Consider the following 25,704-nt stretch of genomic DNA (forward strand, 5'->3'; position numbering starts at 1 on the left):
ACAGTGTGTCACAGCTTCTAAAAATCAATTTCAGCCTTAAAGTGTTAACATCACAAATCAGACTCTGCAAGAGAAGAGAGAGCAAGAAAGAAGGAAGTGCTGAGTTAGACTGTGTGTGCTACTCTGTGGTGAACAGAGCAGAGTCTGAAAGCAAAGCTATTAATTTACTGGTTGATTTATGTTCCTACCCTCACTTTTGCCCACAGGTTGTGGGTAGTGATTGAGTGTGAGATCTGTTATTCGGGGGTTTCCAAGAGACTCAGAACTGACAAAATAAAACGGTTAAATGTCAATTAGTCTTATTGTAACTAATGAAACTGAGATAATGCAAAGTGAACCTAAAGGATTGTCCCTCAGGAGACAGATTTGTTGTGTCCTGATGCAAGGACTCACAGACAGATGGTTCATTTATTCAACTGCATACTTTTCCCAGGTCTCCAAGATAAGCTCATCCAAAGCTCCTTTGTAAAGAAACATCCTAGGGCAAGCTACAGGTAAATGCAGGAAACACAAGTTAAAAAGCCAGAACAATACTACAGCAGTGCAGTACAACAATCCAACACAGAATAAAGAGGAGAGCCAGGCTTAAATTCTGCAGGTGAGGATGATGAGGGACGGGTATGCCAGCTTAAATGTGAATGGACAGCACTTTTCAGAAGGGTAGCAGAGTTAATCACACACAGACACACTTGATAGAGAGGGATGGTAGAGATCAGCACCTGGAGGACAAGGAGGACTAGAAAGAGTAAGATCATAGTTTAAAGCAGAAGAAACGAGCTTTGTCTAATAAGTGTCTGGACTCATCCTCAGATCCTTCAGGAGGTGTTCACAGCAAAACTGATAGTGCCCACATCAAACAGAAAGAACTGAGGTTGTTTGAGCAGCTGACTAAGACACTTCCACTTTGGTTGCACAGAGAACGCAGGGTTAACTAAATAAGCCTGAATCATCCTGCTTTGTACAGGCCTCTGATGTCTGTGTTTGGGTACCTCCCCACATCAACTATGACAGTTAGTGTTGTGTTGTCACTTTAAATCCTGACAGCAAATAATAAATAATCTCACACAAACTAATAAAACAAATCAGATTTTAAATATTTTAATATGATTTAACATGAATCTCATCTTGAAGACAGAATAAGGTCATTTGAAACGTTCATATTTATAAACATCTTAACTAAACAATTCCATAAAATCAGATTTTTAAGCTCTACAAATAATTTACAGAAATAATAAAACGTTTCTCAGCAGATGTTTCTGTCAAGGTTTGAACTGGAAAATGCTTCTGTGGCTGCTTTGCTTCAACTTTGTTTGTTCCCACATCAGCTTCTTTTAGAAATCACTGGAGGACACTGCAGAGTTTTCTGTGGTGTGGAAAGAGAGAAGGTGACATGAAAAGAAGAGAAGAAGGAGCAACATTAGAAAAGTCCAGAGTCTTTGTTAATTCATTTATAATCTGAATACTTCAGTTGGAAAGTTAATGTAGGTTTTTCTAGACTTTGTGCCCACAGTTTTATTTATAGTTTGTTTCTGACCTCGTTTATTTTCTTTTTCATCCACTTTGTGTCTGGTTTGAGAAAAAATGTCTTTCCTCCTCTTGTTTTAACCCTGGAATAAGAAAAGAAAGGAATAAGCATAGAGAGAGGAAGAGAGAAAGGCAAATAAAAGGCTCACTCCTCGTATGTAGATGTAAAAAGGCTAATATTTGGATACAGCCCTGCATTTTATTTACATTCAAATGAAGTTCTGCTTACAGGTAGCCAGGTGCACAGCCCTGTTGGTCTTGTTTAAAGCAGCTGATGATGTTTTTTGTCCAGTTAGGTGCGACATGGCTGTTTTTCCTAGTTTTAGAGTACTCAGCAGCATGATAGCAGGAACTCTCCACGTGGCCAGCCCCTGCAACACACCATCACACACACTGTCATTGGGATAAAATGAACTGTGTTCACAGATGATTTATAAAGCTTCATTAATTTGTTTTACTAGTTATTATGTATAATAGGAAATTCAGTTGTGTAAAAACATATAAGTGGTTGTAATCAATCATGAAAATCTTCAAGTTGTGCTTTAAATTTGTCCAGAGTTTCTCCAAGTAGCTAAAAAAACATCCTGAATGTAGTCAGCTGCAATGTGTCAACAAACACCTGCTCTGTTACAATCTACAGTAGTTTCAGTTCCTAATGACAGTTGTTGAGTTGCATTAAGGTCAGATAGATTCATAACCACTTTGATGAACAGATTTTTAGCTGATGATACTGAACTGTCACAACAGAGGAAACTCCAGAAATACACAAAAACTCTACCTTCTGATACGATGATGAGCATCACCACACCGAGGGAGAGCAGAAGGATCAGGCGGCTGGTGGAGAGACTCGAACACATCTTCAGACGCTGAAAGCACCAAATCTGAGTCTGGATCTGAGGTTTGTTTGTTACCAGTTGATGAACTGGTCAGAGTGTGTGAGTGAGTCATCTTATATACTGAAGCTTGTCACTGAATTAGGGGCTGTTTGGTGATGTAGTTACACACAATGGAAACACGACAACCACAGACTGGTGTGGTTGGTAGCTTTCTTCCTCCAGTGCTGAGGGTTGTTGTTTAGTTTGTTCCAAGCTAATATTTTCTGTAATGGGTTGAAGCCTGATAATATGCACTATAAACCCAAATATGAATAGTCATCCAACAAGCAGTGACATTTTATAGCAGTAGCAGCAATATTAGCAGTTGTAGCCGAGTTAAGCTGCTGTGAAGCAAGCTCTGGTCTGCATGATTCATGATTATTGCAATACCAAGCAGCACTAAAAGTAAGAATTAAAAGATTTATTTATTTACTGAAACTGGTGTAGAGGAAAGTTCTGCACCCTAAAGGGAATTTTACACCCTTTCATCAACTGTATGTCAAATAAGTCCAAGTCCAGCGGCTGGATGATGTATTTAAATGTTTAGTAATATTTTTAAATGCATGATTCTTAAGTTGCCAGCTGACCTTTGACCTAACCACGTCTATGAAGCGTTGCCTGCAGCTTACTTGTTTTCTCCTCTGAGCAGAAGTCCTGTTTTGTTTTCCCTGAGTTGCAGTGATCTGAAATAGGATCTGTGGAGGAGCTTTCTGACCCGCTCCTGTTAGCATTTGAGCTCAGATCTTCACTAACTCATAAATTAAGATAAATAGTTCACTGTAAGTAAAATCACTTAAACTGACCTTCATGAGCCCTGTGTTTGAGTCCAGCCTGCACATTAATTATGAAAATTAGCATCTATGCAATAAATTTAATCATCTGTTTTTCCAGCACAACACATTCATTTTTCATTCATATTTTTAATCCCTCATGTAAATATTGACACTTAACCATGTGATATACTGTTCAAGCATTTTAATTCAGCTGGTTAATATAATATATATATAGAATAGAATAGAATAGAATAGAATAGAATAGAATAGAATTCAACTTTATTGTCATTGCACATGTCACAGGTACAGGGCAACGAAATGCAGTTTGCATCCATCCAGAAGTGCTTTAGCCGCGATATAGATATATTACAATATATATTAGCAATAATATAGATGTGTAAGTATATTACAGAAATGGGTCTATTATGGTATGTTATAATGTACACGGTGTGAAGTATGTTATGAATATTCTATAACTATAAGTATGTACAGGCTGTAGTGAGTACAAGCTATGTACAGGCTATGAACAGGATATAAATATGAAATAAAAACTATACAGAAATCTGAGATATACAGTTATACAGAAATGTGAACTATGCAAGTTATAAACAGTTGTAGGATTGAAAAATTATCATATGTACAGAATGATATTCACACAGAACTATACAGTAGTGCAGTTAGGATAATTGTGATAGTGATAAAGTGCTAGTGGTTGTGGGTGTGTGTATGTTCAGTCCATGTGTTAACGTGGGTCAGATGTCAGGAGGCAGAGTTCAGGAGTCTGACAGCTGTGGGGAAGAAGCTGTTCCGGTACCTGGTGGTCTTAGTCCGGAGGCTCCTGTAGCGCCTCCCAGAGGGCAGGAGGGTGAAGAGTCCATGTGATGGGTGACTGGGGTCTCTGATGATTTTCCCAGCCCTTTTCAGACACCGCTTCCTGTAGATGTCCTTTATGGCAGGAAGTGGTGCTCCGGCGATGCGCTGGGCAGTTTTCACGACCCTCTGCAACGCCTTCCGGTCCGAGGCGGAGCAGTTCCCGTACCAGACTGTTATACAGTTGGTCAGGATGCTCTCGATGGTGCAGCGGTAGAAGTTCACCAGGATGTCTGAGGACAGGTGGTTCTTCCTCAGAGTCCTCAAGAAGAAGAGGCGCTGGTGAGCCTTCTTGACCAGCTTGGAGCAGTTGGTTGTCCAGGTGAGATCCTCGGAGATGTGGACTCCCAGGAACTTGAAGCTGCTCACACGCTCCACAGCCGTCCCCTTAATGTGGATGGGTGGATGTGGGTCAGCATTCCTCCTGTAGTCCACGATGAGCTCCTTGGTCTTCTCGGTGTTAAGCAGCAGGTTGTTTGTGTCGCACCACTCAGCCAGATGATCCACCTCCTCCCTGTAGGCGGTCTCATCGTTGTCACTGATGAGGCCAATCACCGTGGTGTCATCTGCAAACTTAATGATGGTGTTGGAACCATCAGCAGGTCTGCAGTCGTGGGTGAAGAGGGAGTAGAGGAAAGGGCTCATCACACAGCCTTGTGGTACCCCGGTGTTCATTGTGATTGTTGATGAGCAGCGGTTATCCAGTCGGACATGTTGAGGGCGGTTGGTCAGGAAGTCCAGTAACCATTTGCAGATGAGGGAACTGATGCCCAGTACTGTCAGTTTCCTGATGAGTTGTGAGGGGTGGATTGTGTTGAATGCTGAACTGAAGTCTATAAACAGCATTCTGGCGTAGGTGTTGTTGTTGTCCAGGTGTGAGAGGACAGAGTGCAGTGCGTTGGAGACTGCATCCTCTGTGCTCCTGTTCTGGCGGTATGCAAATTGGTGGGGGTCCAGGGTGGGGGGGAGACAGGATTTGAAGTGTGCTAAGACCAGCTGCTCTAAGCACTTAGTGATGATGGGGGTGAGTGCTACTGGGCGGTAGTCATTGAGGCTAGATGGGTTGGAGTTTTTGGGTATCGGGACGATGGAGGTGGTTTTGAAGCAGGCCGGTACCACAGCGTGGGCCAAGGACAGGTTGAATATGTCTGTGAGCACTCCTGCAAGCTCCCCAGAACACGCTCTGAGAACACGCCCGGGGATACCATCAGGACCTGCAGCCTTGTGGACATTGATCCTGCTCAGCACCGCTCCTACATCGGTGGGGGAGAGAGTCAGAGGTTGGTGGTCTGGCGTCGTGTCTGTTTTGGTTGTGGTCGTGGGGTTCCCTCGCTCAAAACGAGCATAAAAGTTGTTGAGCTCGTTGAGGAAGGAGACATCAGAGGATGCGGGGGAGGGTTTGATGGTCCTGTAGTCTGTAATGGTCTGGAGTCCTTGCCACATGCGTCGGGGGTTGGAGTTGGAGAAGTGTTCTTCTACCTTCTTTTTGTAGTGGTGTTTGGCTTTTTTGATGCCCTTCTTTAGATTAGCCCTGGCTGTACTGTAGGCGTGTGCATCTCCTGACCTAAAAGCAGTGTTGCGGGCCTTCAGGAGGAGACGAACATCCCGGTTCATCCAAGGCTTCTGGTTGGGGTACATGGTGATCCGTTTCTGGGTGGTGACACTGTCTGTGGTTTCGGAGATGTAATCCAGTACAGATGAGGCGTACTGGTCCAGGTCTGTGTTGGTGAACATATTCCAGTCTGTGTTTTTAAATCTGTCCTGGAGCACTGCGTCTGTCCCCTCTGGCCACACTTTAATTGTCCTCACAGTAGGTTTCACACGTTGGATGAGTGGTGAATACCTAGGTGTGAGGAACAGGGAGAGATGGTCTGATTGTCCAATGTGGGGGAGGGGTGTTGCTTTGTAGGCTCCAGCCAAGTTGGAATAAACATGGTCTAAAGTCTTGTCTCCTCTGGTGTGGCAGGAGACATGTTGGTGGAATCTGGGGAGGACTGTCTTTAAGTTGGTGTGGTTGAAGTCGCCAGCAACAATAAAAGCAGCCTCGGGGTGTTTATCCTGGTGTTTGTTAATGGCTGCAGAAAGTTCTTTCATGGACAACCTAGCATTAGCGTCGGGGGGGAAATATACTGCAGTGAGTATGATCGAAGTGAGTTCTCTGGGGAGATAATAAGGTCTGCATTTGACCATTAAAAACTCCGCATTAGAAACTAACTCCCATTAAAAACTCCGCATATATATATATATATATAGAGAGAGAGAGAGAGAGATGTTCCCTTGGTCTGTGGAAGGGCTTTCCACAGACCGAGCACAGGGACTCTCTGTGACGTGATCAGTTTCGTTCATGTTAACCTGCGGGTGTTGATTTTATTAGTGGTTTGCACCTCCTACATGTAACTTTATGGGGGTTTCCTTTCAACAGCCATCTGCAATTAATGGGTGACCCAGTTCTGTGGTCAAGTCTGAAAGTACTTTCCTCTATGACTTTTGTTTTTAACAGCTTTTAATGAGTGGCCACCACAAAAACCACCTCTATTCTTTGTAATTTTCAACAAATATACACCATAATTTACATGCTTACAATTACGTTTTTTTCAGTAATCTTTAATACTCCACTGATCATGTACAAAATACATGATGATCCATTTCTAAACTTTATTAATAGGTCGTTTGAACTCAGGGGAAAATGTATGTTTAAAAAGCAGGTGGAAGGGTCATAAAGAGAGGAAGATAGAGGCCATGACCATGATGTCATCCGCTGGTTTTGACTTTCATTATCAAATGTCATTACAGCCATCGTAGGGCTGTGCGATATGACTAAAACCTCATGTCTCGATATAAGACAGTTATCATCCCGACAACGATATATATCACAATTTTCTTTTACATTTTCTGTAAATTCTGTGAATCTCAGGCAACTCGATTTGCATGAAGTTTTATTTTGCGACACCACGAAACGAACGATAGTGTAAAATGAAATGATAGACGTTTTCATATTGTCATCCAATATATATCGTTATATCGAACAGCCCTAAGCCATCGCGGTGTTTCGATGGGTGAAGTCGTTAACCAGTAAGCATATTGTGGTGTCACGGTTCTGGGTCATTTTGATCAGGCATTTTCTGTTTCTTGTATTTTGGTGTTTTTTCTGATTCTTTAGTTTTCCTGTTTTGAATATTATATTCCTAAGTTTCAGTTTTATTCTGGTTAAGAGTTTTGTTCTTAGGTTTACTTTACTGTCTAGTCTGTGCCTGTCATATTTCCTGTTTTACTTTGAAGGTCCGTGTCTCATGTTAGTGTGTCGAGTGTTACTCTCCCCTGTGTTGTCATTATGGTTCATTGGAGTCAGCTGTGTCCTCATGTGTCTGCACTTCTCCTGATCACCTCATGTGTGTATTTAAGTCCTCAGTCTCCTCGTGTTCAGCGTCGCTACGTCTGTGGTCCCTCCCACATGTCAAGTTCCTTTCAGAATTTTGCGCTGTTCATGTTTTTAGTTCATGTACCAGCACAAAGTTTAGTTCATAGTCGTCACAGTTATTTTCCTATAGTCAGTTCTCATAGTCACTTCTAGTATTTGCCAGTTTAGGTTTTAGTTTAGCCCTCGTCACCATTCTTGTAGTGTTTTTATTTTTGCACTCTTGTAATCGCTCCAAATAAAGGCTCGTCTTCAGTCTGTCACCCTGAAGCGTCTCCTCACCTGTGCCTGCTCCTGGGTCCACACACACCTTCACTCGTTCTGCACTGAAGACTGTGACACGTGGATAATGGTCCTTTCTGACTCTGAGCATTTACACAGTTTACAAAAATGGATTTTTGTTCTATCAGTATAAAGAGAATAATTCTAGACTGTGCTGCCTCACTAATAAGTCTCAGATCCACTGTCCTGGACTACAGTTGGTGTCAGTCTGCAGCTGCATGAGCACAGTGGTTAGAGTGGCTCTAGGTCAAGATGATGGAGTTTGAGTCCGTTCAAAGAGACGAGAGATTTGAGGCAGCTGAAGGACAAAACTACAGCAAGATTAATTAGCAGGGAGGTAATTACAGTAATTACATTTTCTATTTCATCTTTCAGTGATTCAAAATTCCGAATCACGCCTGTTTGTTATCCTAAAAGCAGAGACACAATACATTTTATCATATAAATACTAAATATTAGGACATGGTATTTATCTTATCCTGAGATATTAAGTTTCCCCCCTTGTTGTTATCAAATAACAGCTAAGAGTTATTCACCACCTCTATGGTTTCAGATGATGTGGTGATACATTATCTGTGAAGACATAATTCCACTGCAAAGGCCACAAAGAGAGGGAGTCACCATTACACATGGAAAATCTTTGACTTCCCTTTAAATCGCAGCTTGCTCACAGGAAATCGTGCTGCCTGCACTCATAATATATTTTTTGTTGAATGTAACGTCTGATTGTCTTTATTTCCTGGGTGATGACCTTATGACAGCAGGTCAAACCCAAACTATGAGTGAAGGAACAGGCTGCACAGCTGGTCACAAAGAGAGAAAAGAAGAGGTCAGCAATGAGATTACTCATCATGATTAGCTCCTCTGTTAGTCAGCAACATTATAAAAATGGAAGGAACTCAGAGAACATTAGTCATACTTCCAATAACCATTACTAGTAAATATTTGAGATTCCTGGTGGTTTCCTATTATGTTGTTTTAATGCAGAAGTTTATTTCAAACCTGCCATAAATATGCTGTAGTTATAAAACCACATGTATAAAATACACAGAATATATAGCGCTTTTCAAGGCACCCAAAGCGCTTTACAATTCCACTATTCACTCACTCTCACATTCACACACTGGTGGAGGCAAGTATTTTGTTGTCAATTATAACACCTACAGCAAATGGTAATTAATCACACAGACCATTAAAAAATGGTCATTTCAAAAACTTTTGAAAGTTTTGGTATGATTGTGTAACTGTGTAATCATGCTCATGTACATCAGGATAATGACACGAACTGTGTGGCGCTTCACTTTTTAATGAACTAAAAGACAGAAATCAGAGTATAGGATCTGTAGTGTTGTTTATTTATATTATGGTACTTATCAATTGTGATATTTATTACTGTGTGCACACTATATTAGGAGAGATGAGATAAAAAGAAAATCTCTTCCTTGCCGGTTCCATCAAAGAAGAAATGCTGAAGTAACTATGTAGCACGTAAGTAATCCAATTCTACAACACAGTGTGATGGGAAATCAGCTGTGTTTGGCTGCCCATTTTATTTGAATCTGGCGCAAACCGGTGAACCAGTCCCTGAATCAGTCCCTGAATCAGTCACATGGTACGGACTGCCCGCGAGGCCTCGAACATCACTGCATACGTAATAAAAGCGAGCCTCGATACGCACTTCACAAAAACTCCCCCGAGATTACCCGACACGCTTCGAAGCTTTGACACATAAGACACATCACTACTGTTTTCTCCTGTTTATTTCAGTTAGGGAGTTAGGTGTAGCATTTGTCTGCTTTTTGTTTCACATAGGGTTTTAGATGGCACCTCTTCTCCTGACTTAGCTTGTTTTGTTTGTTATTTTTGCCTTTGTTCACCCCGGAGCTTAGTTTTCAGTGTAGACAAATAAACCACCGAAATTGTTTTTTCTGTGTATGGTTTTGGGGACCAGGGCAGGGTCACTTCCTTAGTTCCTGTACACCTAGACTGGGGCGTAACATAATGAGCATAAGATCAGTTTATATGCAGATAATGTTTTAATATTTATTTCTGATCCAGAGACATCAATACCGGCTTTACTTAACATTATTGATATATGGGGTGGCTGTAGCTCAGGTGGTAGAGCAGGTCCGCCACCAATCAGAAGGTCGGTGGTTCGATCCCAGGCTGCTTCCTGGCTGCATGCCAAATATCCCTGGGCAAGATACTAACCCCATGTTTGCCTACTGGTGGTGATCAGAGGGCCCGGTGGCGCCAGTGTCCGGCAGCCTCGCACCCTGTCAGTGCGCCCCAGGGCAGCTGTGGCTACAATGTAGCTTACCATCACCAGCGTGTGAATATATGGGTGAATGACTGAATGTAGTGTAAAGCGCAAATGCAAGCCATTTACCATTTAGTCAATTTTCTGGTTATAAAGTAAATTTGACTAAGTCGAAGGCTATGCCAATTGGCAGCCTTAATTCAGTGCCAACTGGACTGTTTTCTTTCCCCTTCAAGTGGTCGCCCACAGGTTTTGTATACTTAGGGATATTTATTACTCCAAAATTTAAACAAATGTATAAAGCAAATTTTCTCCCTCTGTTCGGGAAGGTAAAGCAGGATTTGGAGAGATGGAATTCCCTACCCGTTTCCTGGCTAGGATGTATAGCTTTGGTTAAGATGAATATTTTGCCTCGCTGTTATGTCCTGTTCAAATGATTCCAGTTATATTTTCAAATATGGTGATGAAGGATTTGAATGGCTGGCTAAGGTCTTTTATAATAATAATAATAATAATAATAATAATAATGCATTGGATTTATATAGCGCTTTTCAAGGCACCCAAAGCGCTTTACAATGACATTATTCATTCACGCTCACATTCACACACTGGTGGAGGCAAGCTACGGTTGTAGCCACAGCTGCCCTGGGGCAGACTGACAGAAGCGAGGCTGCCATATCGCGCCATCGGCCCCTCTGGCCAACACCAGTAGGCGGTAGGGTAAAGTGTCTTGCCCAAGGACACAACGACCAGGACAGCTCCCAGGTTCAGTAGGGGGTTTAGATTTACCAAATATTAGAACATATCACAAATAACTCACAATCTATCTGGTTGGGGATTGAAACTTCTCTTTTAAAGTATTGTCAGGGTTCCTGGGTGCTCACCCAGTGTTTTCAGTTGTTTCATGTTCAGTTTATTCACCTGTTCACATTTCCCGTTTTCATGTTTGCTTCCTGTGTGTTATTAGTTCTATTATGTTCAGCTGTGTTCTCACCGGTCCCTAATCGTTATCATTAGCCAGTGTATTTAAACCCTCAGTTTCCACCTGGGGCCCGTTCTTCGTACCTCGCTTACTACATCCAAGATCAAATGACACATCCAAGATCAAATCATCGCGCTAACTTTGAGCTCGCTAATCCGGTTCTCCGAACACACCTGTTGTTGACGATCAGTATAGCTGGATGAAGTAATCTGAGATCACTGGGTGGCTTAAAAGGGGCTACGCATCGATAGTAGAAACATTGATCGGCAACCCTGTGATTGGTCGGCGAAGATGTCGAAGGAGCGCGCTCAGTATTTCACGGCAGCAGACCAAGAACTCCTGATTGAGGGATATCAGGAGTTTCAGAGTAAAACGCAGGGGAACACTGCAAAGGCTGCAAAAGCAAGGAGAGAGGGCTGGCAGAAAGTTGCTGACAAATTAAACTCGTAAGTGATCCATGATATTACATTATATCATGTGATATTATATTATACCACATTATATTATATTACATCATATCCTCTTTCACATTAGAGCCACAACAGGACCCACTAGAACATGGGAACAAGTAAAAGTGAAATATAAGAATATTCCACAGAATGGTAATATTTATCACTTATATTGCTTTTAGTCTATGACAAGAGACCCTGGAACAATCTGTTTGTTTGTTTATAACAGCAACCAAGAAAAGGGCAGAGCAAATAAAGACAGGTGGTGGTCCTGCACCCCCTCGTCACACCCCTTTTTGTACTGTGACATTTATTGACATTGTGGGGTTTTTTGTGTGTAGTTTGACATAACACTCCATCACTTCTACCTGTTCCCATGCAAGGGGTGACTGAAGCATGCACAGTAAGTCGGGAGATATATATATATATCTAGAGAGAGAGAGAGAGAGAGAGAGGAAGAAAGAAAGAAAATAATACCCTCACGGGAGAATCGATATCTCTCTATGAGCACACCGTCGCGCTGAGCTAAAGGATCCTGTCTATCCCGCAATATACGCTAAATTCTGTAAACCCTCCTTATCAATCTTGCACCTTCCTTGCTCGCGTACAAACGGACAGGACATGGCTGCGACAGACTTCCCAAATCCACCTTCGCTTTTATAGCCGTGGTCTCTCATCTTGATTGCACGTAGTAATTTACTATTACTACTCTAAAATATGAATTACATCTGACATGATCTACTACATGTAATAGAATGATTAATAGTACATTTCCCTTTTTTTGGGAAATGACCTGTATGTATCTGTATGAAATCAATAAAAGAATCAAATACTGCATTATCTTTAGTTACATTGATAATATTTATTTATGGTTAAACAGTGGAGAAATGTCGCTGTTGCTTTCATAACTGCAGCGGACATACCTGAGTGGCCGCGATCTAATCCTGTTTACATAAAGTAAACCTGCTCCCGAGCAGGTTTACGCTTACGGATCTGTTGCTATGACAGCAAGTCCCAGATGAGCTTCGGGGAACCGAACGATCCAAGATCACGCGAAATCGTCAACATTCAAATCCGGCTAACTTACTTAGCGAGGTACGAAGAACGGGCCCCAGGACAGAGAAAAAAGGACAAAACTGACTCAGTAAAACGACAGAAAATAAGATCCCATGTAAATCTGTATTATGTAGAAGTTCAGCCCAGCAACCAGTTCAGTTCAACACAAGTTTAAATGATTCTATCTGAACTCTGTGGAGCCTGATCTCAAGCTTTTTGAGTCTGACACTGAAACCAGAGGATCTTTCTGTCTCTTCAGATTCACTGTGATCCAGTGATGGGAGTGATTTCAGCCCTGAGTGATCACGCTGATGTTTGCACAGAGCAGACAATGAGGTGAATGTTTGGGCACATTGGTAACAGTGAAACAGTTTATTAGTAACGTGGGATCGTTTGTGTTTGGAGTATGAACTGAGATTCCTGAAGCTCTTGTCACACTGGTCACAGCTGTAGTTTCCTTCCATGTGTGTACGTTCATGCCTGTTACGATGACTTGAACATGAGAAACTTTTGTCACAGTGTCTGCACTTGTATGGTTTCTCTCCTGTGTGGACTCGTTTGTGTGATTTAAGCTCACCTGCAGTGGTGAAGGATGACCCACACTGATCACAGAGGTGCTTTTTAACCCCACTGTGAATCAGTTCATGTTGTTTTAAGTCACCTGATGTGGTGAAGCTTCTCCCACATTCTTTGCAGTATTTCAGTTTGTCTCCAGTGTGTCTACGTTGATGTATTTTTAGGGTAACTTTCCAACTGAAAGTTTTTCCACAGAGGTCACAATGAAACTCTTTCCCACCACCACGGTGATGACAGGGTTGAGAACTGGATCCATCTGTGTCGCTCTGCTTCTAAACAAAGACACAAAGACAGTGTAAGTCAGTCCTTCAACACTTTCATCCTGAACGTCGCCTGAAATAAAGAGCATCTCTGCAGACGTCCAATTACATTTTACTGTTTCAGTTAACACACTCAGTTTACTGCGCTGCAATAACTACAATACTACCACCATAATACTACAGTAATACTAAAATCATAACTGACATGAAAATCTGAATAATCACTAAGGCTACGTTCACACTGCAGGCGAAAGCACATCAAATCCGATATTTTTGACCCAATGCGACCCATATCCGATCATGGTATGACAGTGTGAACGGCACAAATCCGATCTGGGTCACTTTCGTATGTGATACTGAATCCGATACATATCCTATGTTTTAGAAAGCGACTGCTGTTTGAAAGGTCAAGTCGCATTAAATCCGTCTTTTACGTCACTGACACGAGACAGACGCCAATTATCAGCGCCCGAGACGACATCGCGAACGCTTCCTGGCCATCCAGTGTAGATGTCAGTGAAACTGTTGGGAAGACAACGTTGGAGAAACGTGAACATTTTATTTGTACTGTATTTTCTGCAGATTCTGACAGAAATCTGCAACTATCCTTTGAAGCACCGCTCCTCTAAAACAGCAATAAGGATCATTATTAGGTTATTTACATTATTATGTAAATAACAAAATAACTTAAAGCAAAAATTGGGAAACGTAAAGTCCGAAGTCTTTATATTAAGGGCCATCAGTCAAACAATATTGTTTGCTCTGTGTCTAAACAGAGCGAGTTGTGTGTGACGTCTTCTTTTGCGCATGCGGGCCGCTTTGAGCGTTCACACTAGAGTGCGTTTGCTGTCACATTTTATTTGTAGTGTGAACAAGCAGACAAAAAAAAATCGGATTTGATCGAAAAATCGGAATTGAGCATTAAGACCTGCAGTGTGAACGTAGCCTAAGCGCTGCTTTTCCATGCAGTAGAATTGCTAACATGCTAACACAGTTTAATGAGCAGAGTTGTTCCAAACAGTCAGGCTAAAATGACAAGATAACAATATAAATACATACCTCACAGTAACTGCACTTGTAGAGTCTCTTTCTGGTGTGGATCTGTTGGTGTTGTCTCAGGTAACGTGGAGATTTAAAAGTCTTCTCACACAGGTCACATTTATAAGGTCTCTCCTCAGCGTGGGTAAACATGTGTTGTTGTAACTGTGTGTCTGTAGCAAAGTATTTGCCACACTGTTCACAGCTGTACACATCATGTCTGGTGTGAATGCGTAGGTGTATATTTCGGTGCCCTCTCTGGCTGAAAGTTTTTCCACAGATGTCACAGCTGTATGCCTTAATTCCAGAGTGGGTAACTAGATGCCTCTGTAAGCTGCTACTGCGAGTAAAAGCTCTGTCACACTGATCACAGCTGTATGCCTTAATTCCAGAGTGGGTAACTAGATGCCTCTGTAAGCTGCTACTGCGAGTAAAAGCTCTGTCACACTGATCACAGCTGTACGGTTTAACTCCACTGTGGATGAGTTGGTGTCTTTTTAGGGATTCCTTCCAGGAAAAAGACTTTCCACACAAGTCACAGCTGAACGGTCTCTCTCCAGTGTGGATGACCTGATGACGTTTTAGTGAAGTCTTCTCAGTAAACTCCTTCCCACACTCGTCACAGGTGTATGTTTTCTCTCTCTTTCTTCTGTGAGGTTTGTCGGCCTCCTGAGAGCGCTGACTTCTCGCTCCATGTTGGTCCTGCAGTGACAGAGATACAAACAGAGGCAGTGAGTGAAATGCAGTCGTGGAACACACTGAACCTTCAAACTCCCTCCATTAACACTAGTTTTAAACCTGAAGGTGGAGTGTGGCACCAAACACCTTAAAGGTCTCTTATCCCCACCTGCTGGTAGTTCTAACACATTACATCCAACCTGGTGTTAAAAATAATTCATGACTGTTCAAACAATAAAATCATGCCCATCCCTCCTGATTGTACACACACACACACACACACAGTTATATTATTTTATAATTTACATTATTTTGTGTTTTCCTGTTTCTATAATTTTTTTATAGATTTATATATTATCATTTACTGATAATAAATCCTATGTTTGTTTATTCAAAAGGAACCTCATTAGCTTCCACAACAGATGTTGCTCATCTTCCGTCAAATACAATCACATAAAATATTACACAATAAAGTGGATTCAAGATATCCACATAATTTGGCTCTTACATCCACAGTGAGGTTTCACAATTGTTAAAATATAAGCAATCAATAATAATAATAATAATAATAATAATAATAATAATAATAATAATAAAAATAATATCAATAACATTGAGACACATTATACAAATTTCAAAAACAAATCCTCTCTTACAATATTTACAACAACTAAAAACTCTGTAAATCGGCTTTTAAATGTTCACTGAAGTTTTGAATAGTTGCTAATTCTCTAATCTTATAAGGCAATTTATTCCACTTAAAAGTTGCTCTAAATATAACAGTTTTACAAAAAGTTACTTTTAACTCGAGGATTTACTAAATTACAGTTTGTTGAAAATCGTGTAATATCATTATGTATTTCATCTGGATACTGCAGCTGAGGAGAAATAAATGTGAAGAATTGCTTTCTTTATAACTACAAGTAAGCCATAGAATAGCTGGTCAGGATCCAGCTGGTCGACCTTAATCTTACAGAGATGTGATGATTTTATGGATTAAAGTCAGTCATATATCCAAAAACACAACAAGCTGAAAGTCAGTGATGCTGCTCGGTTTGCAGTCCTGAATATGACGGCACAAGCAGGATTCACTGCACTGTTAATGTTAGCTATGTTATATTGCTGCCTCTGTTCGGTGGTGTCGAGCCAAACGGACTTTAACGTGTGTTTGAACGAGCTGACGGTTCACTCGTTAAACTGAAAGAAAGATGCTTTAATCACAGGAGTCACATGTGTCCACTGCACCATCTGGGAACTCTTCTTGTTTAGCACTCGTAATAACACAAACACTAAATCCTCCTTCTCTTGTGCTGTTTTGTAGCAGTGTGTACACCTGAGACTGTCACCTGTCTGTCTGTCCTGCACTCTCTCTCTGTTTCTTTCTCTCTGATTGTGTAATAAAAGTATGAACATGTATTTATAAGTTACACTTGTGTTTGAATCCTGCAGCTTATCACACATTTGATTTCCATGTGTGACAACTGCAAGTGTCCAGAGTGAGGACAGACTGAGGGACCCACTGCTGCACATCATCTGTGAGGCTTTGCACCCCTGATGATCCACCAGGACAAACTGAGCAGTGTGTGAGGAAGAGGAGGAGGAAGAGCCAGCAGCAGCTGACAGATGGAGAGAATAGACAGACTGTTCCCTGTTTGTGAAGCACTGCTAGGAAAGTTTAACATAACTAATTGTCTGTCCTGAATCAGTCTTATTAGGTAATGTTCAAATAATGTGATCATTCCAGTGTTTTCAGTGTGGGAGAAAGTACTCAGGGCCTTCAAGTTACACACTATGAAAGGCAGCAACAAGTTTAATGTTCAGAAACCTAAAGTATGTATCAGCAGCAGAATGGAGCTAAAAATAAATGTCTGTTTCAGTTCTATGAAGCTTTGAGTATTTTGGATTAGTAGCACTGCTGTGTTTGTTGTATCATATTGCTGTAATTGTTTATATGCTTTATATATTCTGAGGTACGTTGATCTATAGTGTTACATCATATTCTATAAGGATGTTATGTGTTTGTAGACTTTCTGCCCAGTTTGACCCATTTAGCAGAAGTCAGCCTGTTTAAGGCTCTGATATCTATTCTGTATGACTTAAAGCAGTTATGACATGGTCTGATTTTCTCACCCAAAAAAGGGATATTTAATGTATCAGTCTACTCTTCATTCTATCAGAAACAGTTATCACAGCTCGTACATTTTCCTTTTTACACATGTATGTAAGCACTGAGCCAAATTTAGTAATGCCAACATATTGAAAGAACAATATTTGTCTCTTATATATAATACATCTGTATATACACTGTCAAAGATACTTGTCTTTAAGTGAAGTGATTAGTATAATAACTATAATACTGGCCATATTATAGTTACATTACCAAAGTGAGATGACTTTAGTCTCATGAACAACATTAACTAATTGTTATTTACTAGCTAATCTTAAAACTGTTCAGTACAGAAATGAAGCCCAACAATCATGTTTTACAGTCTTGTGGTCTCAGCCTCAGATACTTATTAAATCACACAGAGCTCATGTAGAAACAAGTGAACAAAATATGTTCTCCTTCATTTCTGTCAAACAAAGCTGTATGAAACGTTTCCAGCTGTTAGTATCATGGTTGCTAGGCAACCTGGGTAGCATGATGGAGGCTAGACCGTCCCATTTCACAAGCCTACAAGCCTCGCACTTCTGACCTTAACGGTCTTTGAGTACGTGGCCCTTGAGGACCATTGAGGCTGCGTACTTTAAAGCTGCAGAACCTGAATTGGGATACAGCCATGATGATCTCCAGCCTTGTGCTCGTCAACATTCTCACCTGAGTTAAGAAGACGATTACTGAAATGGTCTCAGCAGGTCCTTTAATGACAGCAATGAAATGCAGTGGTAAGGGTTTTTGGGGATTAAGTTCATTTTCATGGCAAAGACGGACGATGCAATTCATCTGATCACTCTTCATAACATTCTGGAGTGTATGCAAATTGCTATTATAAAAACTTAAGCAGCAACTTTTCCAATTTCCAGGATTTATGCAATTCTCAAAACTTTTGGCCACGACTGTATAACCTCTTTTTAAGTTTTGTGGATATTATACATGGTTATGCTCAGGATATGTCGGCCAATTTCCACTGAAAATGCCTTTTGGTTAAACTGTCAGCAAGGAATTTGCATTTGCACTGTTAAATTTTTATATAACTTTAATGCACATAAAAAACAGCTGCTTGTTTAAGTGAAAATACATTGACGGGTTTTTTAATAAAGTTGTGGAGTTGTAAAGTATTTTGTCTAATGTCAATTATATCATCAGTTATATTGTTATCACAAATTTTAAATGTGTTTGGTCATATCGCCCTGCTCTGTCTGTCACCTTCTGTGTTGAGCTCATTGTTTTCTCTGTAGTGGCTGAGCTGAGTCCAAGTAGCTGAAAATGTTCCTCTGCTGCTCCGTCAGACTCTTCTCCTCCTGCTGATCAGCTGGGACACAAAACAGATCTTTGTTAGGCTCCACACTGCACTGAAGAGTCAAAGTGTCTCATATGTTCATCTGACAAGTAAAAGAACACATTTTTGTTTCCCGAGGTGGGCAACTTATTGGAAACAAACACAAAAGGTTTGAGCACTGAAACCTGGCATTGCTGGCATTGAAAGATGCAATGCCAGCAATTTGGATTGTCAAGACTAAAACCAATCATTAAGCAAAGACAACTAACCCCCACCTAGAGCTGGGCGATATAATATTTTTTCATATCACGATATTTTCTTCATTTCAGGCGATAACGATATATATCATGATATAAGCCAAATAACTATAATAATAATAATAATGATAATAATAATTTAAATGTGCCGTTGCTCACAAGTAAAATGTGAAATAATTAGCAGCTTGTTTTAATTAAAATATTTATTTCCCATAATAAGTTCAACAGGGTAGATGTACTTAAGGAAAATGAGACTTCAGTTTCAGATAAATAAAGGCAAATATTGCAAACTACACAAAAGGCAGCCGCTAAAGCGTTTAAGTTTCAAAATAGAACAAACAAAACAGACAAAACTAAATTGTCAATTCCACTTAGAAACAAAATATTAATTCTAAAAATAAATAAATAACAGAAGAACAGACAAAACTGACTAACTTTTGTCAATATCAAATAAACTGAGAACTAAAAGGAAATTCTCAATCTCTCCTTGTTGTAAAGCTTAGCTTTTCAAACAGTTTTAACAGTTACTTTAGTCTGATAAAAGCCGAATGACGAATTAGCGCTTTCAGTCAGAGATTGAGCATGCACCGCTTTATTGTATTTCCAGACTTTCTTTCGGCACAATTTACAGTGCGCGCTACTCTGTTGTTTGTCAGACTTGAAATAGCCGAAATACCTTCACACTACGGAACTTCTATGGCCCTTCTGTTCGACAATCTCTCCGAAATTGGAACCATCATCGGTTTTTTCTTCGGTAACCTTGGCTCACGCTCTCGGTTGATTTTTCTCTAGTCGGCAAACTCATTTCCTTCATTACCTGGGCAGCCCTGGGGTCCGTTCTTCGTACCTCGCTTACTACATCCAAGATCAAATGACACATCCAAGATCAAATCATCGCGCTAACTTTGAGCTCGCTAATCCGGTTCTCCGAACACACCTGTTGTTGACGATTAGTATAGCTGGATGAAGTAATCTGAGATCACTGGGTGGCTTAAAAGGGGCTACGCATCGATAGTAGAAACATTGATCGGCAACCCTGTGATTGGTCGGCGAAGATGTCGAAGGAGCGCGCTCAGTATTTCACGGCAGCAGACCAAGAACTCTTGATTGAGGGATTTCAGGAGTTTCAGAGTTTAATTAAAACGCAGGGGAACACTGCAAAGGCTGCAAAAGCAAGGAGAGAGGGCTGGCAGAAAGTTGCTGACAAATTAAACTCGTAAGTGATCCATGATATTACATTATATCATGTGATATTATATCATACCACATTATATTATATTACATCATATCCTCTTTCACATTAGAGCCACAACAGGACCCACTAGAACATGGGAACAAGTAAAAGTGAAATATAAGAATATTCCACAGAATGGTAATATTTATCACTTATATTGCTTTTAGTCTCTTGAAAAGAGACCCTGGAATAATCTGTTTGTTTGTTTATAACAGCAACCAAGAAAAGGGCAGAGCAAATAAAGACAGGTGGTGGTCCTGCACCCCCTCGTCACACCCCTTTTTGTACTGTGACATTTATTGACATTGTGGGTTTTTTGTGTATAGGTTTACATAACACTCCATCACTTTTACCTGTTCCCATGCAAGAGGTGACTGTAGCATGCACAGTAAATTGGGAGATATATATATATATATATATCTATATATCTATAGAGAGAGAGAGAGAAAGAAAGAAAGTAAATAATACCCTCACGGGCGAATCGATATCTCTCTATGAGCACACCGTCGTGCTGAGCTAAAGGATCCTGTCTATCCCGCAATATACGCTGAATTCTGTAAACTCTCCTTATCAGTCTTGCACCTTCCTTGCTCGCGTACAAACGGACAGGACATGGCTGCAACAGACTTTCCAAATCCACCTTCGCTTTTATAGCCGTGGTCTCTCATCTTGATTACACGAAGTAATTTACTATTACTACTCTAAAATATGAATTACATCTGAAATAATCAAATACATGTAATAGAATGATTACTAGTACATTTCCCTTTTTTAAGGAAATGACCTGTATGTATCTGTATGGAATCAATAAAAGAATCACATACTGCATTATCTTTAGTTACATTGATAATATTTATTTATGGAAAAACAGTGGCGAAATATCGCTGTTGCTTTTGTATAAATGAAGCGGACATACCTGAGTGGCCGCGATCTAATCCTGTTTACATAAAGTAAGCCTGCTCCCGAGCAGGTTTACGCTTACGGATCTGTTGCTATGACAGCAAGTCCCAGATGAGCTTCGGAGAACCGAACGATCCAAGATCACGCGAAATCGTCAACAATCAAATCCGGCTAACTTACTTAGCCAGGTACGAAGAATGGACCCCTGGGCCCTGTTTCAGAAAGCGGGTTTAGAAAACTCAGAGTTAAAAATGATACTCAGGGTTGAGTAACCCCAAACTGTCCAACTCGGAATATTCGGTTTCAGAAAGGCTGATAACAATTAGTTCAATCAACGCGGAGTTGCTTTAACCCCAAGTTAAGCGCGCGCACGAGGATACATAAAGCCCTGATTAGTGGAGCACAGATTAAGCGAGTCACCATGGAGACGGAGGGAAAGAAGGCGCGGTCAATGTATTTTACAGCGCTTGAGGCCGAAATTCTGATGGCAGCATATGCAGATAACATGCAAATTTTGCGGGAAAAAAGTAACACAGCCTCAGCTGCAAAAGAAAGGGAGCATGCATGGCAAAACATAGCCGACAGAGTCAATGCGTGAGTGTTAATTTAAACATTGATCTAGGGATTTCTACCCATTTAACACGTTATTTTATTATATTTAATTTTATTTTATATTTTATACATTTTATTTTGTGATGTGATGTGAGCGCAGGTGCAACCCAAAAGGCCCCAAACGTTCCTGGCAGCAAGTAAAAATGAAATATAAAAATATAGTCCAAACAGGTAAGGTGGAATTGTAGTATGAGCCATAGTGCTTGGTCTGTTTGTCCTATGTAAATCAATTGCAGTTAGAGGCTACATTAATTTTCTTTCTGTAAGCACTTATTTGCAAACTCCTTTGACTACGATGACCTGGATGACTGAGAACCTTCACAGACATATTGAAATTATCTGAGCACATTACAAGTACATATTTGCTATGCTCAAATGTGACCCGTTAGAGCCAACAGAAAAAGCGGAGGCCCGAAAAACAGGTGGGGGTCCTCCACCACCACCACTCACAGAGGCTGAGCAGTTGGCCCTCAGCCAAAACAGTGGGTGCCCTGTGGCTGAAGGCATCTCTGCGGGGACATCTTCTGAGTCAATAACCCCGCAAGACACAAGTGTCTACATAAGAGGTAAATTACTATACTCCATTACTATAATGAAATAATGTGTTAGTTTGAAATGCTACAGGGAACTATGTACCTGTACATTAATGCTGTGGAAAGACTTCCTGTTCACATAGTCTCCTTCATTTACTGAAGGAGCAATGATTGGAATGTGAGTGCCATCTACACAGCCAATCACGCCTGGGAACCCTGAAAATAAATGTAAAATTTAAGTAGTAGTTCAAGTATCACCACATCATGAATTAGGTTTTGTTCATCCTGATACCTGCAATTTTGTGGAATCCCTCTTTGATAAATCTTGTGGGTCTATGACCGGGGAACACCACAAACGAGTACAGGAGACGTTTCAGTGCAACTGTAACATTCCTGACTGCCCGACAGACGGTAGCCTTGGAAACGTGCTCAGCGTCACCAATATTATACAGAAAGCTCCCGTTTGCAAAAAAACGAAGTGCAATACAAATATTATGTACAGAACTGAGAGAATGTCCGCGATGTGTCACATGAGCAATATAAGGCCTGAGGATGTTATTCAAATAAATTATAGATTGTGCTGAAAAACGGTAACGTTCACACAGAAAATCATCAGGAAATGATAAAATGTCCAAACGCGCTCTAATCACTCTCTCCCGGTGGAGAGCTCTGCGGAGAATTTGGGCTTCAACATCTACTGGCTCTTCAAGGCAGGGGCACGCCATGTCTGACACTTCCTACAGTCAGGTTTCCGACAAAGAGGCGGAGAAAGTCAGGGTTAGTTGAAGTAAATTTTTGATACGGGCAACTGCCGGTGTCGCCCGTATCAAAAACCGCTACTGTGTGTGTCACAAGTTAATCTGGCTGTAGGCTATGGCACTTGACCACAGGTGGCGCTGGTTGACTCAACTCCATTTGAGTGCACACAAAGTAAATTGCACGCTTTAGTTGTGCTGCCTTTACTGCTGTGCTTTGATGTCGCTCGTAAGGGTGAAACTCATTGTGAAACGTTTGAGAACCACTGCTACAGAACAATGGAGATTTCCGTTATATGGTAACACCTGCAAATCACGTGACGCCCAGAATTGTACAATACTGATGCTTGAGAGCGCGCGCGTGATGTAAGTATGTGTAGAGTGTTGAGCGCGTGATCAGTGGTGAGAAAAACAACTCACAAAACTTGACCTTTCTATACTCGTGGCTCACTTGCACTTCTAATCTATTCGTTTGCACACTTACGCACACACAGCTGTGGTTTCCTGTTTTGCTACACTCTGGAGAGCCTCGCCTTTAACGGTCTTCTCTCACAGAGAGCAACAGAAAACTTCATTCAGAAAACTTCGAAAAACTCAAGATTGACTGAACTCAGTTCAAAGTTACCTTGACACTTACCTTTAGATGTGAGAGGTAGTGATGGTCCGCTTGAAGCTGACGTTCCGGTGCGTGTGTCAGAAAGATCAACACACTGCTTCAGAAACACTGTGTCGAGGCTTGATTCGTTTGGCAAGAGTCACGTGATTAGTGACGTCTGAAGCTTCATTTAGAACGTACTTTTTTATTGAACTTTATTGAAACACAATGAGTGTAGAACATACAAACAGATGAAGTTTACGAAAGAACAGAACATGAACATACAAAACCAGGAGTAAAAAAAATTATCATATGAGTACGCGAAAAAAATCAACATATATATATTGTTCTGAGAGGCTTTTTGTTGGTTGAGTCTGACATTGATTGTATGTACAATTCCAAATCCTTATAAAAACGCAGAAATATGGTGTTTTATTAATAAACTTGCATTTATGGATAAAAATTTTAGCTAAAAGTATTAACAAATTTATTCTAAAAACCCATTTATCATTCTTCCTGGAGAACTTAAAGAAACAGAATAAAACATTTTCCCATCATCAAGAAAACTCCCTTAAAATATGGACAATAACAAAACTGCTAAATTCCTTCCAGAATCTCTGTGTAGAGGAACAGTACCAAAAAAGATGTGCCACAGTTTCTGGATGATCCCCACAGAAAGTACAATTAGTATTTATGTCTCTTTTAAATGTTACCATATAGTGACTGGCTGGGTAACATTTATGAAGAATTTTATATGAGATTTCCTTCACCTTGTTTATAATTATATATTTATGGGATCATCCAGACTATCTTCCAGGTGATATCTGGAACATGTCGGTTCCACTAAGATAGTATATATATGGGAGAGACACGATATCTTCTTGGAATAAACTACGTATTCTCTTATCGCTGTTAGCCAGTTCTTGTAAAAAGCAGATTGTTCCCACTGCTGACTCAGCTGGATCAGGGAGAGTGACTGAGGTAGATATTGAACTGTCAGTGTTTTTAAATAACATTAAAGTACCTGAGGGTATGGCACCAAGCACCACTGAGAATTCCCAAACACTGATGGGAAAATTATATAGTGTAAGGAATTCATTGTAAGTAAGCAGTACTCCCTCTTTATTAACCAGCTGAGCCACCAATAGGATCCCATTTTGGACCCAAGTTTCCAGGAAAATCTTTTATTTTTAAATAAAATATCTCTGTTGTTCCAGATGAGGTATTTGTGTGGTGAGAAGTTGTGTTTATAAATGAGGGTCCACGCTAAGAGGGCCTGCTTATGGTTGCTTATGGTTTTTCCATATAAAATTAAAGAGCATGCGGTCAATGACTTTACTAATCTTCTTATCCAGATGTAAGGAGAGAGCAGCATGTGCCAGTCGGGATATCCCTTCAGCTTTAGTAATTAACACTGTACCTGTCAGAGATAAATCCCTTTGCAGCCACTGGTTGAAGTTTTGTCATGTTTTTTGTATAATCAGAGTGAAGTTTGACGAGCATCTTGACTTTTGGTCTTTGGATATTAACAGTCCTGGGTATGTGACTTCTTGTTTAACAGAAATGTTACAGATAGCATTTGCAGTGCAGCCTTTAATTGCTAGTAATTCATATTTTTTTAGATTTAGACATAAACCAGATGCCTCAGAGAAATCACTAATAACACTAAGGGCTGGACGGATTTGATTTGCATTCTTCAAGAAGAGTGTGGTGTCATCAGCTAGCTGGCTGATGATGAGCTCCTTATCAGCTATGGTGATTCCTTGTATAACAGGTCAAATCTCGGCGTGGAGCCGTTAATCATTTTAATTGAGCTATTGCCATTCGTGTGAAAAATAAATTGATGTTCAATTGTATCAAAAGCCTTTTAAAAATCCAGGAAGAGAATGAAGCTATTATCAGATACCAAATCAGAGTAATCAAGTAGATCTAAAACCAGTCTAATGTTATTAGAAATGTGTCTATTTCTCATAAAGCCTGATTGTGTCTCATCGATAATTGTATCCAAGAACTCTTTAATTCTGTTATCAAGTACTAAAGCCATAATCTCATAGTCATTATTGAGCAGACAGATGGGTCTCCAATTATCAATAAGAAGGAAGTCTTTGTTTGGCTTTAGAATAAGTGTTATGAGACCCTGAGTAAGAGTAGGAGGGAGGGTGTTATTCTCTATACTTTCTATGAAAACCTGCAGTAAGAACGGAGCCAGGAGATTAGAAAATGATTTATAAAACTCTGCATTTAAACCATCTGTGCCATCTGAGACAGAAATTAATTCTTTCTTCTAAGGAGTCAAGTAATTTACCATTTTCAGTTTTATTAATGTAACCACATATATTT

The 25,704-nt window shown here is 40.4% G+C and overlaps 2 protein-coding genes across 3 annotated transcripts; both read right to left on the reverse strand.

The window, feature by feature from the left end:
• Positions 1-1,749: 1,749 nt before the first annotated feature.
• LOC112847955 (zinc finger protein 271-like) lies at positions 1,750-18,426 on the reverse strand. Its single transcript, XM_025910602.1, has 4 exons — positions 18,406-18,426; positions 14,382-15,062; positions 12,839-13,334; positions 1,750-1,895 (listed from the first exon to the last, which is right to left on the reverse strand). The coding sequence occupies exons 1-4, from the start codon at positions 18,421-18,423 to the stop codon at positions 1,750-1,752; spliced, it is 1,341 nt and encodes a 446-aa protein (XP_025766387.1). The 5' UTR covers positions 18,424-18,426.
• A 45-nt stretch (positions 18,427-18,471) lies between these two features.
• LOC112847891 (putative nuclease HARBI1) lies at positions 18,472-23,508 on the reverse strand. Of its 2 annotated transcripts, none has more exons than XM_025910506.1 (3): positions 22,307-23,503; positions 22,118-22,230; positions 18,472-18,511 (listed from the first exon to the last, which is right to left on the reverse strand). In XM_025910506.1, the coding sequence occupies exons 1-3, from the start codon at positions 22,737-22,739 to the stop codon at positions 18,485-18,487; spliced, it is 573 nt and encodes a 190-aa protein (XP_025766291.1). In that variant the 5' UTR covers positions 22,740-23,503; the 3' UTR covers positions 18,472-18,484. The 2 variants fall into 2 exon arrangements, 1 of the variants encoding a protein (XP_025766291.1); XR_003221720.1 differs by lacking the exon at positions 18,472-18,511 and adding an exon at positions 21,702-21,724 and having other exon boundaries at positions 22,307-23,508.
• Between the last annotated feature and the right edge of the window lie 2,196 nt (positions 23,509-25,704).

This window comes from Oreochromis niloticus, linkage group LG9 (assembly GCF_001858045.2).
Source record: "Oreochromis niloticus isolate F11D_XX linkage group LG9, O_niloticus_UMD_NMBU, whole genome shotgun sequence".
NCBI lineage: Eukaryota > Metazoa > Chordata > Actinopteri > Cichliformes > Cichlidae > Oreochromis > Oreochromis niloticus.